We start from the raw sequence: 18,893 nt of genomic DNA on the forward strand, positions 1-18,893 counted from the left end.
CTGCTGCTGCCTCCATTGAAAGTTAACGGACTCTTGTGACGGCAGGATTTTTATTTATTTATTATTTATTTGGGGGGAAACCGCGACGATCCCGTGAAATAACAACTGAGTGGCGACAGAGGAACAAAAAAAAAAAGGTAAAAGACGACCGACGACAAACAGTGAGAGGTCCGGAGGACTCGACGCATTGAATGAAGTTTGTGTGTCGCTGCACAGACGAAACGCAACACAACGTTATCACGCCAGCCTGTTGTTTCTGTGCTGTTTGCGCATTTTATTGATGGAAAGCTTTCCGTGCACGAGCAGCGAGCAGACGTGTTGTGACAGAGTAATGGACAGGACAGACATAATGCATGTTAGTGCACAGTCATGTGCCTTTTTCTTTTTTTTTAAAGCTCATAATTGTTGTTCCCTCTGCAGCGTGCCGTGACTGTTAATGCCAGGCTGCTTAAATTACACGCGGGGAACCTTTCCTCTCAATCTATTTCTAGATACGAGCAATATGCCTCAGATATTAGTGCTATCTGAAGCAGTTGTGGGTGTCTGGAGATACTTTGGTGCAAAGGGACTCCACTATCTGCTTTATTTTTAACACACACACACATACGCACACACACATGCTACATTGACAGCATTGGAGGTTTTAGCCTCATGTGACACCCATCTGAGATTATGCTTGTTGCAGGATGTGGAGCTATTTCTAACATAAATAGACATGAAACACCTCAAAGGGGTTTCCACGGTCTTTTCTCACTTAATCCTCCACAGTGTGACGTAGATGATAGTGGTCACTGTCCCTGCATTGTTTGCTCAAAGCTCCCAAATGGTGAAAGTGGCTTGAAAACCACGATGTAAACTGGTCAAACACACCATGCAGGAAGATCTTGATACTCACAGGTCTGTGTTTTTTCATGCATAATCCCCTCAGCTTTCATTCCCAGCTGACACTTTCCTGCTGGAGCTCCTTAGTTCCAAGCAGGAGATTCTCAGTGGCATCCCATCTGTTTGTAGCTGCAAGATAGTTTTCAGGCACAGACGATCAATAGTGCGGTTGTCCCATCGTTGGAGGCCGTAAATGCACTAGAATTCAGCCCATTTGTAAATCCCCTGTTTATTTGATGAAGGTTAGCGGTTGCTGTATTGCACGGTGTGACCAGAGCGATGGCATTGATGCATTTTTGTAGATTATTTCACTTCTCTAAATGCAATAGTTGTAGCTCCAATTTAGCCTTCACTTCCTTCATCGTGATATTCCTTTGAGTCCTGTTGTCATGACTGATTTTAATCCCTTTTTGTTGTCACGAGTCATTACTTTATTCTCACGTCATAGATGTGATTAGACTTTATCTTAGTGCAGCTCAAGTATCAAATGCTGTAACTTATGAAATACTCTTTCCTATAGTGAGGCTCATCCATTCATATCTCAAAAATAGACCGAATACAACCCACTATACTGAAATCCCCTTAAATATCTCGGATCCCCGAATGACTGAAATGATCGTGACGAAGACGATGTTTCAGATTGAATCATTGAAGAAGAAAAAAAAAGAAGAAGTGACATTTAATGTTTAATTTTCAGTTGTGGAAAGCTGTGTGGGCGAAGCAGGCGAGACTCCTTGATATGTGCAAACAGAGCTGCTCTCTCTCAAGTCTGGGCAGGTTGGAGGTTTTTTTGGTTTCTCTGGGCGCAGCGGGGTGTTCTTCTACAAGGCTGCCTCTGCACAACAACAAAAAATATATATATTATATAATTCACATTCAAGTCTGAGCCTTGGAGTGAGCAAAGCCTCGCCCACATTTCCAGAGAATCTGTGATTCATTCTGTGGTTTTTCGTCTTTTTGTTGTTTTCCCTTTTGTGTTTCGTGATCAAGTTCTCCAGTGTTCCTTCTAACTTTGGCCTTGTGTGGTTTGCATACCGCTCAATTCTTTAGAAAGACAAGGGGAACTCTGTGTTGCTCTGATTTAGCATACTGACACAGGCGGACACCAGCATAACATCATAGAACAAACACATATAGAAACTATACATCTGCTTGGATGCTTTCAGTTGCGTCGACACATGTTCCAGTTTGCGACACGATGATATTTACTATAGTGAATAAAACGTGAGGGTATCAAACAACCAGAGGAAGTCGTGGTTACTGGCTGCAGCTCTCGGGATCCACACAACATGGCTCTTTTTTTCTTCTTTCTACAATAGTTCCACTAAGGAAGTTTAAATATTGCTGCTCGTTTTGAAACTTCTGGCTCGGCCTGCAAAGTGACCCCTGGAGCAAACGGCCCATTTATAGTAGCATGAGAGTATTCCCGTGTTCATGCGATGAGTCACAGTAGCATCTGCATGCAGAATGCAATTTAAAGCGCGGCCTCGTGGTTGTTTTTGAAGGCCAGCCGAGAGGTTCACGGTGTGGGAGGAGGTGGAGGGGAAAGACCCACAGCGACACCGACTGGGTCCTCTCTCCTCCCTCCTCCCTCCTCCCTCCTCCCTCCTCCCTCCTCCCTCCTTGCCAGGGTCGGCGGCCTCTTTCTACCAGCTGATGGAGGGAAACACTTTCCCACAGCGACCGAGCATGTCCGTCCTCCAACCTCCTGTTCACCTGATGCAATCGAGACGCACGTCTGCAGTTTCAGGGGGAACGCGGATGCAAAGAAAAACATTTCTTTGCTCTCGGTTCAAAGGGCCTACACGCAGTGTTTTCCAACCGCAGAATGACAATCAATGGCTTGCACCCTGCAAGTGTTGCACAACAGCAGATTTCCTTGACACGAGGCGTGGGCGTCGTGACAGCTCGCACACACATTAGCCTGCACCGAACGAGTTTGACCCCCTCCACGTGTACCTTGAAACGATCCCCTTGTGTAGACAGTGCTTCATGGTTGTTGACAGTTTTATGTGCAGACATTAAAGGGATCATAATTAAAACGCAGGCGCGAGAAGGAAAATGCCAACTGAGGCGAATCTACCATCATTTCACCGTGTGATTGTTTTATAAAGCGGTCGCTTTTGGCATTTTTTCAGCTGTCAGGAGTGAAGACGAGTGTCGGGCGTCTGAACGGACGGTTTCAGGAGGTTCATGTGGGAGTGGAAGCTCGTTGCTACTCAGAGGAGCATTTGAACATTCAAATTGTTCTTCGCTGCTTTGAGGCGCTGCACAATTTATCCGGCGCTGATTATACGCGGTGACATTTCGGTTCAAACAAAGTAGTAGCTCTGTCTTTTTTTCCCGGGACAGCGAATCAAAGTAAATCACACAGACGGATGGCAACGTGAGTCCATTTTAACAGACTCTCTACCTCATAAATGTTCCTGTAAAGTAACATAAACTGATCGTGAGGCGTCTGACATTTAAGTCAAGTCCAACACTGTAACCTGATTGAGAGCCGGCCCAGAAGCAGCTCGTCACGTGGTCGGTATTAAGTCTTAACAAGCCTCAGACATTCCTCAAAACCACCTGAAATATTCATACTTGTTCCAGTACACTATTCGTCTCTAAGTGCAGGAGGATGCTTTCCTTCCTGCGCTTCCGTGTTCTGGTCCTGATATTTTTTTCAGGTTGCCTTGTGCATGCAAATCATTATCTAATCAGGAAGTGAGGAATCAGATTACTCAGATAGGCCTCTGAGATCTAGTTGAACCAGACAATAATGATGATGATGATGATGATACTCAGCTGGCAAAAGGAGACAAACTAGACACGATGCTGCTCACGACATCACGCTCCTCTGGAAAGCACAAACACCACCCGAGTGTGTTTTATGACTATTTTTACCTCATTTACATGAAGACGGAGCCACGTGCATATTTTTAGAAGTGCAGAGGTTTCAGGCTGCGTTCAGGTGATTAGTGCCAGATGGATTTTCATGACTCTTTCATGTGTCACCTTGCTTGTTGATACAGTGCCGGCACACCTGATCGGCCGCATGAACGGGACTGCTAGGCAACGCCGCTGACCTTTTGAAGGGAATTAAGTGAGGACAGTGTGAACCTTTCAGAGTCCAAAGACCGCAAATGGATACAATCACATGTAAGGAGTGGGTGTTATTTGAGATTATTCCCTTTTTTTTGTTTTGTTCTCAGTGCAGTTCTTTGTCCTTTGAGTACTCAGATTCTCTGTTGAGGGCGAGCCGTCGCTGATACCTGCGTCGGCTGCACTTTAATGTGTGATTAAACGCCTGAGGACAACGGTGTGAACGACACATTTACAGCGAGGTCCTATTCATCGTGCCGGACCGACAACCCACCACACAGTCTTTTATACGCTTCAGTTTTGTGGAGTTGATGACAGAATAGTCTTTAATATCTTTACGGAGGCACGTGTGCACATTTAACTTATCAAAACTGTTCTGTGCATTTATATTTTGAATTGTTTTGAGAGTTTCTCATTCTGAATTTGTCTTTTTTACTTTGTTCCAGGCTCTCGTTGACATTGGTTTACACACATGAGTTAGCAAACTATTCAAACTTTCTTCTAAAAAGTTTATTGTCGTAACTGCAGTTCCCTAAAATATAATTTAGACAAAATGTAATGCAATTTGCTGCGATGGATAACAGAGCAGATATATTATTTGGGCAAAATCACTGTTGTGGTCTTTTAAGCAAAACTATGCAATCATTTGTAATAATTAGCCTAACAAGCGTTGATCGTGATGGTTATTGATTCAGTAAGGACCGTTATGTGTAGCTAAAGTTGGCTAACATTAGCCACCAGAAGCTACTGATCATACCAGACCAAGTAAAACCACAGAAGTCCTGATATTATTTAACATTTTATTGCTTATTAACTCAACATTGTTGTTTTTTAATAGGAGAATGTGTTAATTCATCTAAACAACTAGTACATAGCTTTGCTTTTACACAAATAGGAGCTTTTAAATACCCCAAAAAAAAGCATGTGCGCTACTGCTTGATGCTAATTAGGATACATCTGCCTGGAAAGACCAAAAATACCCTCACAACATTCCTTTATATGATTATTAACGGCATTAGGTATTTTTGGCACATTTTACTGGCATGCATCTTCATCTTATTATAGTCACACAGGATGCTACGGCATCTTTCCCCCATCCATTGGCCTGTGACTCCTCTTTCTTAAATGATTAATGGATATACATTTGTCTCTTTGTTTCCTGTCGTTAGTGAATCTCTTTCCATTACGCTTTAACGGCATGTTTACTTGTAAACGTTTGCAGACTCGTTGTGATCACAAGTTATAGTTTCAGATTCCTCTGAGCTGAACTAAACCAAACACTCCCAATATCTGGTGTTTTATAAATGAAATATGGGCCAGTGAGTAGATGGAAAGATATTTTAGGTGCAGAGAATCCCGAGTGTCCAGGTATCATGGGTCCTGTTCACCTGACATGATTTCTACCAGATGCTTGGCCCAGTTTTTAGTGGCTAGTCACAAAAGAAAGAGTATATAGACGTGAGAACACACAATTGTTGCATACATGTATCCACACACACATCAAGGAAGGACTATGAACGCAGACCAAAGTGATATATGAAGGTGTTAAAGCATGAGAAACTATTATAATTCTACTGATATAGTTGACGGTAAATACTCTGCATGGCTCCACGTATCCTCTGACAGTTCCTGCCTTCTTTCCGCTTCACACAAACTTTTGTATGTCGAGTGTGATTCTTCTCTCTGTGTGTGTCGACAATCGTGGATGTTACAGCGGCGGCGGCGGCGCGAGGAGGAGGAGGAGGAGGAGGAGGGAGATGCTATCGCCGTTCAGCTCGCAGCCGTGCTTTCATGTCCCTACAAAGAGGCGGGCGACCATGCGCCCACCTTCTCTTTTCTCTCTCTCCATCTGCGTCTCACTGTTTCTCTCTCGCTTGTGCACAGGCGGGCGGTTATAGTGCAGCAGCAGCAGCAGGCGCCATGTCCACCCCCACAAACCCAGAGGTAAAGGAACTGAACCCTGTCGACTTCATCCAGCTACAGCAGTACATTGAATGTGAGTACAGGCGGCGGGCGGGCAGCTTTTTCAGCGCTCGACACCTCCCCCCCCCCCCTTCACTTCACTTCCACTTCCACCCACACACACACTCATCTACGCTCGCTCACATCTAGAAGAGGTTGCAGTCCACCACATCTTTTACGTGTGTGTGTGTGTGTGTGTGCAAATAAAGCATTCACATCTTTTGTTTTTGTATTTGTGTATCACGCTGCATGATGTTTCAGGAAAATGGTTAACGCACAGTAATAGTAAATATGTGAATAATCTACTTTTGTGAGCTCCATGGAAGGGATAAGATAATCCTTTTCTAGTCCCTCTGGGGGGAAATTACAGGATAGTAAACAGATAAAAGAAACAAGTAATATAAATAAACAATAGAATGGTAATAACAGAAAACATTTTTTAGCAGTAGCAAGAATAATATTACATTTGCAGATGAATCCGATATTTACAATATACATGGAATAAAAAAAAATGTATTTACAGATGGATTAGAAATTGTACAAAGTACTGAAAAAATAAAAATAAATGTCCACGAGCATCCCGGCGTGACCTGCTGTGTGTCTCTGCCTCCAGACTGCAGCCTGAAGGTGAAGGACGTGCTGAGGGAGTTCGATGCAGATGGCCGTCTGGCCCGGCACAGACATGGAGAGGTGAGGGGGACAGGATGCTGAGTCCTGCTGTTCGCCTTCAGGTCCAAAAGAGAAAAAACGCCCTCACTCACACGCAAATCCCTGACTTGTATCTCTCAGCAGAGCAGTTTTTCTGTCCCCCGTCTTCTCGTGCCTAATTAATTAGATTCGAACCGATCGATCTCGTCCACCGAGCTGTCCGGGGGAAACGTCTCCAGCGCCATCGAGCGAGGTCGCAGATGTAAATTACCTTCTCCCTTTTTTTTTTTTTGTTTTGCCCACGCAGCAAAGCTGCCGGCCGCCCTGCAGCGTCAGCTCAGATGTGATTGAAAGAGATCTTTCCTTTACTTTAGTGTCGGGCGGTGACGCCGCCAACTAATTTGTGCAGGAAGCGAGTGCAGTAACTTCAGACGGATAATTTGTCTTCAGACAGTTTGATTAGGTAATTGGATTAGGTTTTTTTATGGGGGAAAGCATAACTACTGCCATAAAGTACCAGCTATTAAAACACACTGAATAATAACAATGTTTGTAAATGTTAAGGCGTGTCTTCAATTACGTGGTTTTACTTTCATTTGACTTTTGTTCCTTTTGTTGTTGTTACCTGGCTGTCGTGCACTTTATTACTGCAGAGGTATCAACCAGGGGAATGATTTAATGTCAGCAAGAAATGGGTTTGTGCTCCTCGGTTATCGAGAGAGTCCTGCAGCTCGTGTCATCATGTGAGATACAGACACCCGGACAAATAGACAGACGGGAAATCTGGATTCCACGGGCTTTGTTTTTTGGGTCATTTTCACGGGAAAACCCAGCCACCGATTTTGAAAAAGTGGATTAAATGTTTCTCAGAAACATCTTGAGCTTTTGAAAAAGGCTTTTCAACTGCAGCGCATGAAGCTCAACCTCAAAACAAAGGTGTTATTTTTGTTTTTTTCTTGAGAAAACGACACATCAGAGACATTTTTTTTCACATCGTGAATGTCATCTTCCCTTATTTTCAGAAGAGGTCAAATGCAGAAGTTGACACACACACACACACACACACACGCACGCAGACGGTTAAAACATTTAATTTTACATTTCCCAAAAGCACAGTCTAAAAATAAGCGCGTCTCTTCGATCATTTCTCTTCCTGCAGTGCATCGATGAAGAAGGCTTTCGTCTGTTCCTGAAGACTTATTTAGAAGTGGAGGACTTCCCCGTGGACCTCTGCCAGCGACTCTTCTGCTCTTTCCAAAACTCTGAACCCACCCAGGAAGACAGCGCCAGTGAGATAATACACCATGCGTCCAACACGGCTCACTCCTCTGCCTCCGTGCCCGTATCCATTTACAACGCGGCCTATTTGGCTTAAGTCAATTTCTCACCGCGAGCGTGTGAAGTGGCTGTTTGTGCAGATATTCACAGCCATCCTTTCTGCCTCTTCCCTGTCTCTCCCCTGCAGAGGAGGTCTTTCTGAAGGATGTCTCCTGTTACTTCTCTCTGCTGGAGGACGACCAGCCTCGGGACAAGCTGGAGTGTGAGTCCTTTTGTTGCTTTTCCTGCCAAAGATAATTTCATTTGATGACTTGGTCCAGCACTTCCACTTTCATATTCCCCCTCTCTCTCTCTCCTTCTCTTTCTCTTTAGTTGCTTTCAAGCTTTACGACAGAGATGGGAACGGAGTCCTCGACAGCTCTGTAAGTTGTTGTGAGAGTCTCTTCTGCAGGATTGTCATGATCAGGATAAAGACTCCGGTTTGAGTTGTGGTAGCACTGTATCGTACTAGCTGCAAGACTGAAAACAAGTCTTTTGCTGTGTTGTTTTTAAACAGGAAGTGGACAGGATTATTGCTCAGATGATGCACGCTGCAGAATACCTCGGGTGGGATGTGTCTGAGCTGAGGCCGGTGAGTCTCGACTCTGAACTGCAAGCATCCCGCAGACACATGAAGGCTTGTACGTCCTGTACAATATAGTAAATATACAGAGAGTTAAACGCATTTGTTTGCACAATATATCATTTGCATCATTGTGCATCATATATTGCAGTAGATGCAGCTTTAAAAATCCACAAATTGGTCTTTTTTTTTTAAGTGATAGAGGTGTGTGTGCTGACTGCGTGCTAACAATTCAATGTCATTCCACCAGGTTCTGAAGGACATGATGACAGCGATTGATGCTGACAGCAGCGGTACGGTGTCTCTGGAGGAGTGGGTGGAGGGAGGCATGAACAATGTTCCCCTGCTGGTCTTGTTGGGTCTTAAGGTACTTTAAAAAGCATGTTTGTCTTTGTGCTGTTCGCCATGAATGCTTAACAGCTTGTAAAAACACTTTTTTTACTGTTCTTGTGAAACCGTGGCCTTGCATTGCCGCTCCTCTGTCCTTTGCCTCCTCCCGTAAATACCCGTATAGACGATAAGAGGCCTTTTTCTGCTGACTCGGCGTCACAGGGTGTGGTAATGTCATCTCCTCCTCTCATGCAGCATTAGAGTGCTTAAGTGTTTTCCATTTACTCTGCACAATCTCTGTCCACATTTCACAAAGTACTTGCACTAAAAAAAAGCAATCTTTAGGGACTATATATCTGACTAGAGAAGTCCAAAAAGTATAATAGGCGTGTGCGGGAAATTGCTCGTCATAAAACAAGGACGGGTCAGATTTGTGTTGTGATATTTAAATCTGCTGCCGGGAACGCCGCTCATGTGGGACTGCGTGTCTAAAAATCATGGATTGGACTCTGGCGACGGGGTTTGGCCTCCACAACAATGCCAGGGACTTCCCCTTCAGGCTATTTCCAGCCACCAATGGACATTTGAAGCCCGGGGTGCATAAATTCAGCCCCCTCACAGTTGCTGTGAGGTTGTTTTTTTTCATGGCCTGCTGGCGATGCGTCATGCAGTAAGTGAGAGGATGATTCATCATGTCGGGAAGAAGAAAAAAAAAAAGCATTTCAGTGTGTAATCCGGATGAAAGCACTGGCTAAACAGACTGAAAGCAACTCCATAATCTTGTGTTAAGAATCTGAGATTATAGTCTGTGTTGACTTGAATGTGGTGTGACACCGTATGTCATGATATGTAGACGCACATATGCATAATCAGCAATCTCATTAGGGCAAAGTTGTGTGTGAGAAACACACCCACACTTTTATGATTGAAGGGTTTGTGTTTGATCCGAAAGGGGAAACAGATACGAGCATATTTTCTCACGCTTTTTCTTTTATAACCATGACGTTCTTCTTTTGCATTTACCGTCTTCAATGATCGCTCGACAAGCAGATGACTCAAAATGACGGGCAGCACCTTTGGAGGATGAAACACTTCAATAAGCCCGTTTACTGCAACGTGTGCCAGAGCATGCTGCTGGGCCTGAGGAAACAAGGACTCTGCTGCACCTGTGAGTACCTGAACGCGCCACAAGAGGGCGACATTTGCCAATTCTCAACGCTCAAAATTGATAACTGCGGTCCGCTTTTGTGGATTCAATCTGTCCGCCATAAATGTATAATGTAAACACCATAAGACAGCTGGGATGTGTGTTGTGTTGTGCAGGCTGCAAATACACCGTCCACGGCCGCTGTGCCAACAGGAACCCGGCGCCGTGCACCCGGACGTACGTGAAGTCAAAGAAGGAAACAGGGGTACGGGGTACATTTACAGTGAAACTTACAGTTTATATCGGACGTCATCCCACGTCTGTGAACGTTTAAAAACATTCATCTCACATTTCAGGTTCCAGCGCACGACTGGGTGAGCGGGAACTGTGACTCGAGGAAGTGTGAAAAATGCCAGAAGAAGATCAAGAGCTATCAAGGCCTCACGGGGAAACACTGCGTGTGGTGCCACACGATGGTGAGGACGCGTTTCCACCGCGTGGCTGATTTTCTAGCAACGCGTTATGTTTTATTAGCAGCGTGGAGAAAAGATGCAGTCGTGTTATCAGGCGCCAACATTCAAACTGTAAAGAAGCATTTCCTCCTCGCTCCTGTCCCTTTACAGCAGTGGTTCTCAAACTGTGGTGCGTGACCCTCTAGTGGGGCGCGGAGGTATTACAGGTGGGGCGCAGGGGAGATGCAGATTCTAAAATATATATATATATACATTTTTTAAATAATAAAAAAATATAAAAAATATATATAAAATATATTTAAATGTATATATATATAAATATACATGTATATATATTTTTTAAATAAAAAAATATATAATATATATATAAACATACAACTTTTTATATATATATATATATATATATATATATATATATATATATATATATATATATATAAATGTTTTTTTATTTTAATTTTTTTAATTTTTTAAACATTTTTTAAGAATCCTTTATTAATCCCACAGTGGTGGGATTATTCTCTGCATGTCACCATCCTTAGTAATGAAGGAGCTTTGTGCTGCTGTGAAGCTCTGGGGCTTCAGTGCCTTGCTCAAGGACACTTCAACATGAAACTATGGGGAGAAAACAGGGATCCAACCGGTTTCCTTGCTCATCTTTTTTGGCCAAATATGAGTTATTTTTTGCACATATATAACTTTATTTGCATTGTTTTAACAAAGTGATTGCACATGTTATTAGTTCTTGTCAGATGGAGCAATCTGGTTCACTTGAAAGGGATTTACATTTTCTTTAATCTATTCATTAAAAAGCACGGATGGAGGAGTCTCAACAAGTTGGACCATTTTGTTCCCGTGTTGTCGGGGCGGTGGGGCCCGAACATTTTGCTTGAAAAAGATCACTTCAGATCCTGCCGGTTGTCATCACTGTTGCGCTGGGAGTCTATTTGATGTGCATCTGTTTGTGTTTCACAGCGTCATGATGAATGTGCAGACCAGGAGCCGACAGAGTGCACCTGTGGGCCCCTCAGAGACCACATCCTGCCTCCATGGGCAATATATCCTGTTATAAAGGTACAGGATCGTCCTCGGGCAAACGCACAAAACACAAACACCGCCTGACACACCGACGCAGAGCGTGACATCGGCCCGGGGCTGTTTCTTGTTCGTAAACCTTTCTCACCTGAGTGGCATTTTGACAAGCGTAGCAGTGTGTAGAGAGATTTTTCTTTCTTTGTACTCAAAAGGCAGAAACATCCATCACATTTTCTCTGGTATATTTGATCTTTACCGTGTTTTTTTTCGTCCCTGAAGGAGAGACCAAACAACGTAAAAAACGGCTGCTCTGGCTCTACGGATGACAGCGAGCTCAATACTACTCCTGACGGACAAGTGCTTCAGGTATATTCAGTATCCACATATTTACAATGACGTGGTTCAGTTTGACTCGGCAGTAAATCGGTGGATCACACGCGTGTTTGTCGTTCGACAGATCAGCCCTGTGCCGAACACACATCCTCTTCTGGTGTTTGTCAACCTTAAAAGTGGCGGCAAGCAGGGAGAAAGGTGAGTCCTGAAATAAAAAAAGATGCGTTCATGAATACACGGTTGTCTCATACATGCACGTTGTTTTAAACTGGTTTACTGTATTTCAGAGTCCTGCATAAATTTCAGTATTTACTGAATCCCCGGCAGGTGCACAACCTTTGCAATGGAGGACCTGCACCAGGGTGAGGGATTGGTACAACAGATTATGAGTTTTTCTAAATACACGAAGCTGTGATGTCATAATCCCCCGTCATCTTTCTCTCAGACTGAGTTTCTTCAAAAATCTGGAGGACTACAGGATCTTGGTGTGCGGTGGAGACGGCACCGTCGGCTGGATTCTCGACGCAATAGGTGAGACTGACGGCCACGACAGCAGCGAGCGCCAAAAAAGTATTAAAAAAGGGGACGCGATAGCCGCCACGCCGTGAGCTTCTGGTTCGTTCTGACGCACTTCCCTTTTGTGCTTCTCTCTCTCTCTCTCTTTGCTTCTCTTTTTCTCGCTATCAGACAAAGCGAATCTGCTGGTACGACCACCTGTCGCTGTGCTTCCTCTGGGCACAGGAAATGACCTGGCGCGATGTCTGCGATGGGGCGGAGGTAAGAAACGAAGAATAGTTTGAATTTATGAAGCGCTTTTCTGAACACTGAGACGCTGGTGAGAGGAGCTGCCATGCAAGCTGCCACATCAGGACTATCTATCTTTCACGGGAGACATTTTCAGGGTTAAGTGTCTTGCTCAAGGACACATCGACCCTGGCTCGCGGGGGCCGGGGATCGAACCGCCGATCCTCTGAATGAAGGACGACCCCTGCTCAGTGAATGAGTGTTTTCCTGTAACAGAACAATGAAACAGCTCGCTGCGTACGTGCTGAGTCACTGTTTGAATGTGACCCATTAAAGGAGAAGTTCTCCAATTATTAGTCCGCATTAATCACGTCGACGTTTTTCTTTTTTGTTTCTTTCGAAGGATACGACGGCGAGGATCTGAGTCGTATCCTTAAAGACATCGAGGGGAGCTCTGAGGTGCTGATGGACCGCTGGAGCGTGCAGGTCGTCCCCGATGAGAACCAGGAGAAGGGCGACCCGGTGCCCTACGAGATCATCAACAACTACTTCTCCATCGGAGTGGTGAGTTTTCTCAGAAGGACGTCGCGCGAGAGGAAGTGTTTATTATTCATGTTTTTGTGTTTGGACCATTGCTGTGTTTTGTTGTGTTGACAGGACGCCTCCATCGCCCACCGCTTTCACACAATGAGGGAGAAACATCCCCAGAAATTTAACAGCAGGTAGGCAGCCAAACAGTTTAGTGAAACAAAGTGTGAGTCTCTTCAGGAGCAGCAAACAAACAGCAACGTTTCAGTAACACAATACAGTTTTTAAGATCATACCTCTGACAGATGAACGGTGCAACAACAATGAGATCAGAGGAACAACAGCTGTACTTTCATTTAAAAATGAAAAAAGGAACACAGGTGGCAACAGCAGATGTTTGTTGCAGCAATCGTTTCTACTTCACTCCTCCTCCTCCATCTCTAAAGAGCCGTGTGTGATAAAAAAGGAGAAAATGTTCTGTGAAAATGAATTATCACGTCAATCTGAGAGGAAAAAAAATGTTTTTTTTGTGTGTATGACTGCAGAATGAAGAACAAGCTGTGGTATTTTGAATTCGCCACTTCAGAAACCATCTCGGCTTCCTGCAAGAAACTGAGCGAAAGTCTGACAATTGAGGTGAAAACGTTTTGCAAGTTTTGTATTTTTGTCTTTGAAACAAAGACAGAGAGACAGAACAGTTCCTTCAGCCAGAGACACAGAGCTGAAGCTTTATTTGTCTGCTGTCGTTTCTTCTTCAGTGCGCTGGGACTCCACTGGACCTCAGTAGCTTGTCTCTAGAAGGCGTCGCTGTCCTAAACATTCCCAGCATGCACGGCGGATCCAACCTATGGGGCGAGACCAAAAAAGGCGAAACGAAGGGAATGGCGAGTCAGGAAGAGCCCGAGGTGGTCGTGGACCCAGAGATCCTGAAAGTGACCTCCCAAGGTATCCTGTCTTTAGTTGAGTCACACCAGTGTGAGAGTTAATCAGATTCACCTCACATGAAGCTTTTTAAACCTCTTGTCAGCTCTCTGTTTTGTTTTCACCTCCAACAAACGTCACTTCCATTAACCGGCAGCTATTTTTAGCAGGAAGGTGCGAAAGAACTCGCTGCACCTGTTCAGCCGAAGAGAGAGAGAGTGAAAAATGATGTAATGTTTGTCAGCTGGACACAAACCAGACGACTATTTGCTAAAACGCTTGACTGAACAACGGTTGTCAAACGTTGTGTTTTCCGCTTGATCGGCTGTTTCCAAGGGCTCACAAAAAAAAATCAATGGATTTCTTTTGAAGAGGATCATTTGCACAAATCATGAAATGCAGTAAATTATCCTGGCGTCCGTGTGATTAAAGCGTCAGTCTGATGGGTTTTCTATGAAGTTAGATTTGTGTCTTTTTTACCTGAGGACGTTACTAGTTTGTAAGTAAATTAAATGCTCTCAAAAAAAAATTTCTCTCCAAAAAAAAAAAATTGCTCTCAAAATAAAAATGCTCTCAAAACTAAAATTTTCTCTCAAAAAAAAATTCTCTCCCCAAAAAAATGTTCTCTCAAAAAAAAATTCTCTCCCCAAAAAAGTTCTCTCCAAAAAAAATTCTCTCAAAAAAAAATTTGCTCTCTCAAAAAAAATTCTCTCCAAAAAAAAAAATTTCTCCAAAAAAAAATTCTCCCCAAAAATTTTTCTCTCCAAAAAAAATTCTCTCCCCCAAAAAATTTTCTCTCAAAAAAAAATTCTCTCCCCAAAAAAATTCTCTCCAAAAAAAATTTGCTCTAAAAAAAAAAATCCTCTCAAAAAAAAATTTGCTCTCTCAAAAAAAATTCTCTCCAAAAAAATTTTTTTTCTCAAAAAATAAAATTCTCTCCCAAAAAAAAATTTCGCTCCAAAAAAAATGCTCTCCAAAAAAAATTGGCTCTCAAAAAAAAAATCCTCTCAAAAAAAAATTTGCTCTCTCAAAAAAAAATTCGCTCCAAAAAAAAAAAATTTTCCCAAAAAAAAATAAAATATCCTCTCAAAACTAAAATTTGCTCTAAAAAAGTTTCTCTAAAAAATTTGCTCTCAAAAAAAAAAATTTAAAGCTCCATGAAGCTTCTTCCTCTAAGAGGTGAAGTTGTAGTACTGAGATGTTACAGCGCTACACACATATTTTACAAACAACCAAACACAGGATTTATTTTGAAGTGTATCATACATGCGCAGCTAACCTGCTAACATAGCATCAGGTGCATGTACCGTTAGCCGCTGTGGGCTAACGGTACATGCAGGCAGAAAGTGGGGCTGCATGTCAACACGCAGCCTCCATGTTGTTTAACAAAAGAGACTCAACAACACCAACAACATGAAATCAAAGAAGTGCTGCTACATTTAAAATATTGTTGACAACAGAGAAATATGATGTCATCTTACCTCGGTGTCGTCACGTAACCTCCTGTTAGTGTGTGAGTGAGCCAGAGCCCAATGAGTCCACCAATAGAAACTCATTCAGCAGCGCAGGCCCCGCCCTCTACGCCCACAAGTCAACTTGTGACTTTTTGGATTGAGAGAGCAGGGGGTTTTTTTAGAGCAAATGTTTTGTTTTGAGAGCAAATTTTTATTTTGAGAGCAATTTTTTTATTTGAAAGCGTTTTTTTTTTTTTTGAGAAAAATAATTTTTTTTCAGATTCTTTTTTTTTTTTTTTTTAGAAAGAATTTTTTTTTTTTTTTAGGGCAAATTTCTTTTTTTGAAAGTGTTTTTTTTTATTTGAGAGTGTATTTTTTTTTGGAGCAATTTTTTGAATTGAGAGCAAAGATCTGGAGATTACTTGCTCGAGTAAAAATGACACAAATCTACCTCCATAGTTTTCATGATGTTCTAGTATTTTCCACCTGCATTAACTGATTTTTATGGCCAATTGAGGTCAGCAGAAACAAGCTGTAAACACAACACGCTCACACGGCAACCTGTTAGCAGACAGTCACGCACAGAGCGTTAGCATGTGTGCTAGTTGCTAACTTTGTCCGTCTTGGATCAGAAGGTTCAGCTCGTCCTTTGTGTTTCTCATCAGATCTCAGTGACCGTCGCTTAGAGGTGGTCGGCCTGGAAGGAGCCATGGAGATGGGACAGATATACACGGGTCTGAAGAGCGCCGTGAGGCTCGCCAAAACCTCGCAGATCACCATCAGGTGAGGAACAGAGACATGTTCAGACTCGTCACCAGCTGACGATGATCTCCTGGTTCTTTACATAATGATGATAATCATAATTATGACATAATGCTACCTGACGCCTCTCTACTTCACCCTCAGGGTGAAGAAAGCTCTACCGATGCAGATAGATGGAGAGCCGTGGATGCAGCCTCCCTGCACGGTACTTAACAAACACACACACACATACACACGGTTTACTCTGAAATAACATACATTAAATATTCAAGCAAATTTCCCTTTTCACAATAAAATGAGTCTGAAATGTTTTTTATTTGATTCTATTGTAATTTACTGGGCATTTCTTTCTTTCTATATTTCCTTTTCAGATTCACATCACACACAAGAACCAAGCCAGCATGTTGATGGCTCCTCAGGCCAAATCATCTGGTTTTTTCAACTACAAATAAACTGCTCAGAAGCAGCAACGTGCACATTTTATTTTATTTTTTGTTGTAAATAGAGGACTGACCCTTTTTTTGTTTGTTTTTTAAATATGAAATCAATTTGAATGTGTGTGTTGTAGAATAATCAACAGTAAGAGTCAAAGGTAGAATAACTGCATCTCTGTAACACATAACCGAAGCATGGACATGTATGAATACGACTGTATGCTCAGAAGTGTTTGAAAAGTATTTTCCGCCAAATGTACTCTGTGTTTTTATCAATACTCGACTCTCTCGTGCTACTTCTGTGTCAGCGCTTCACAGTTAGTGGAAACGCTGCTCTGTAGGAACTTAAAGTAACATTTAGAGTAAAGTGAATATCACGCTAAAGGAAAAGTATTTAGCTTCATGTGCCTTTAAAATCTGTTCTCTATGGTTATGGCTTTACAGAGCTGTGTGTGTGTGTGTGTGTGTGTGTGTGTGTGTGTGTGTAGACCACGTACTATTGCTGTCTTAATTGTGGCTGTAAAGATGATGTGAAAGACATATATATATATATATATATATATATATATATATATATATATATATATATATATATATATATATATATATACCAATGTATATTTGTTTCGATTTGGAACCAAAAGTGAAGATTAGATGAGATTACGTTTCAGATTGTGACGATAATTATTTCACTTTTTTTTCTTCGTATATTTCAAAAGATACTTGAAAGTGTTTTTGAGGAACAGCACCAAAAGAGGGATGCATGCTGATCGATTGCAGCAGTGTGTGTGTGTGTGTGTGTGTGTGTGTGTGTGTGTGTGTGTGTGTGTGTGTGTGTGTATGTTTCTGTGGAAAGCAAGCAGATGTATGTTTACTTCCAATTTATCTTATTTAAATGCTTAATCTTCAATCATATCATTTCAATATATCTGAGAGATGTGTATGTAATATGCCTGAAATAACACACTGTGTAGAGATTTTAATAAATCATCTGGACTTCAGTGTTTGGTAGACGTCATTATTTATGTGGTAGATTATTTATTCAACCACAAGGGGGCGCCGGTTGGCTGCAACATGATCTGCTCCGCTGACTAAATGTGTTTTCTCTGCTTATTTAAGTCCTTAACTCCTTGTTGTACAACTTGATCTCTGATGAATATTGTTGTATACTTTAACGAGAGCTGGTCTGCCTGCAACAAACCATTAAAGCCATATTGTATATTTAGAAATGTTACAAACAGCAGCTGGTCAGATTTATATACAGTTTGCATGTCATGAGTTCAATTAATTATTGATAATGATATGTGCCTTCAAAAGTTATTCATCGCTGGTGGGAATATACAAGAGCATTAAAGCATTTAAGATATATAAAAAGCTTTAAAAATCCTTCATCTTTTTGTCTTTTTAACAAACAAAAAAACTGCATTGCACTACTACTTCAAATTTGTCTCTGACACAAACATACAAACACAACATTTTTGTTGTTTCCACATTCTAGTTGTGTCCTACTTTACTCCAAAGTCTCATCTCAGGGTTTGTCTATTTAGTTTCAAGGTTCAAGAGATCACATAAATATCTTTCAGGTGAGTAAAGTCACTTCGTAGAACATTTTCACAACTATTCACTGAACTAGGGCTCTTCTACAAATTCACTTTGCAGGATTAATAAAGTTTCTATGTATGTATGTATGTATGTATGTATGTATGTATGTATGTATGTATGTATGTATCTATCTATCTATCTATCTATCTATCTATCTATCTATCTATCTATCTATCTATCTATCTTTCTAACTATCTATTGATTTAAGTCTGAAACTGATCATGATTATCATGATCAATTATTAAAGAATGTCAGAAAATAGTGAACGATGTCCGTAAACATCAAAGTGACATCTTCCAGGTTGAAAATATGAATAATTCCGCAATCATCACATTTCAGAATATTTTTTTTTGACCGTTTTATGATGAAAACAAACACCAAATACCACATGAACTATTCGATCAATAAACTAAACCTTCAGCATCGACAACAATCACTTTGATTAAAATCAATACGTGTTGCTGTATTTACAGTAGCCCGCGAAACCTAAAACAAACAAACAAACAAACAAACAAACAAACAAACACTTGCAGTGTCCGAAAGAATGTGACAACAGAAACGTCCGAGGCGCACCTGAAGGCAGCAGAGAAGGACGCGCGTCAACGTCCCTATTGGCGCGCGCTCGTGTCATTCACAATAAAAGTCCCGCCC

General features: G+C 42.0%; 1 protein-coding gene across 2 annotated transcripts; it reads left to right on the plus strand.

The window, feature by feature from the left end:
- Positions 1-17,968, plus strand: dgkaa (diacylglycerol kinase, alpha a). Of its 2 annotated transcripts, XM_068597433.1 has the most exons (24): positions 1-137; positions 5,854-5,965; positions 6,545-6,621; positions 7,739-7,868; positions 8,045-8,119; positions 8,230-8,279; positions 8,414-8,488; positions 8,730-8,846; positions 9,860-9,977; positions 10,133-10,221; positions 10,313-10,432; positions 11,405-11,503; positions 11,744-11,830; positions 11,922-11,995; positions 12,085-12,159; positions 12,243-12,328; positions 12,485-12,574; positions 12,945-13,105; positions 13,199-13,263; positions 13,615-13,705; positions 13,828-14,014; positions 16,110-16,227; positions 16,351-16,411; positions 16,578-17,968. In XM_068597433.1, exons 2-24 carry the CDS (start codon positions 5,890-5,892, stop codon positions 16,656-16,658), a joined length of 2,202 nt encoding a protein of 733 aa, XP_068453534.1. In that variant the 5' UTR covers positions 1-137; positions 5,854-5,889; the 3' UTR covers positions 16,659-17,968. The 2 variants fall into 2 exon arrangements, with proteins under 2 accessions (XP_068453534.1, XP_068453535.1); XM_068597434.1 differs by lacking the exons at positions 1-137; positions 5,854-5,965; positions 6,545-6,621; ... (1 more) ...; positions 8,045-8,119; positions 8,230-8,279 and having other exon boundaries at positions 8,470-8,537.
- Positions 17,969-18,893: the final 925 nt, after the last annotated feature.

Source organism: Clinocottus analis, unplaced genomic scaffold (genome assembly GCF_023055335.1).
Source record: "Clinocottus analis isolate CAN_PGR_092001 unplaced genomic scaffold, fCliAna1.0.p SCAF_4, whole genome shotgun sequence".
Lineage (NCBI taxonomy): Eukaryota > Metazoa > Chordata > Actinopteri > Perciformes > Cottidae > Clinocottus > Clinocottus analis.

Bases quoted from the DNA above. Each gene is read 5' to 3' on its own strand.
- dgkaa (XM_068597433.1), top strand. From the start codon at position 5,890: ATGTCCACCCCCACAAACCCAGAGGTAAAGGAACTGAACCCTGTCGAC. The intron at 13,106-13,198 runs GTGAGTTTTCTC...TTGTGTTGACAG, and splicing joins ACTACTTCTCCATCGGAGTG to GACGCCTCCATCGCCCACCG. The intron at 14,015-16,109 runs GTATCCTGTCTT...GTTTCTCATCAG, and splicing joins CCTGAAAGTGACCTCCCAAG to ATCTCAGTGACCGTCGCTTA.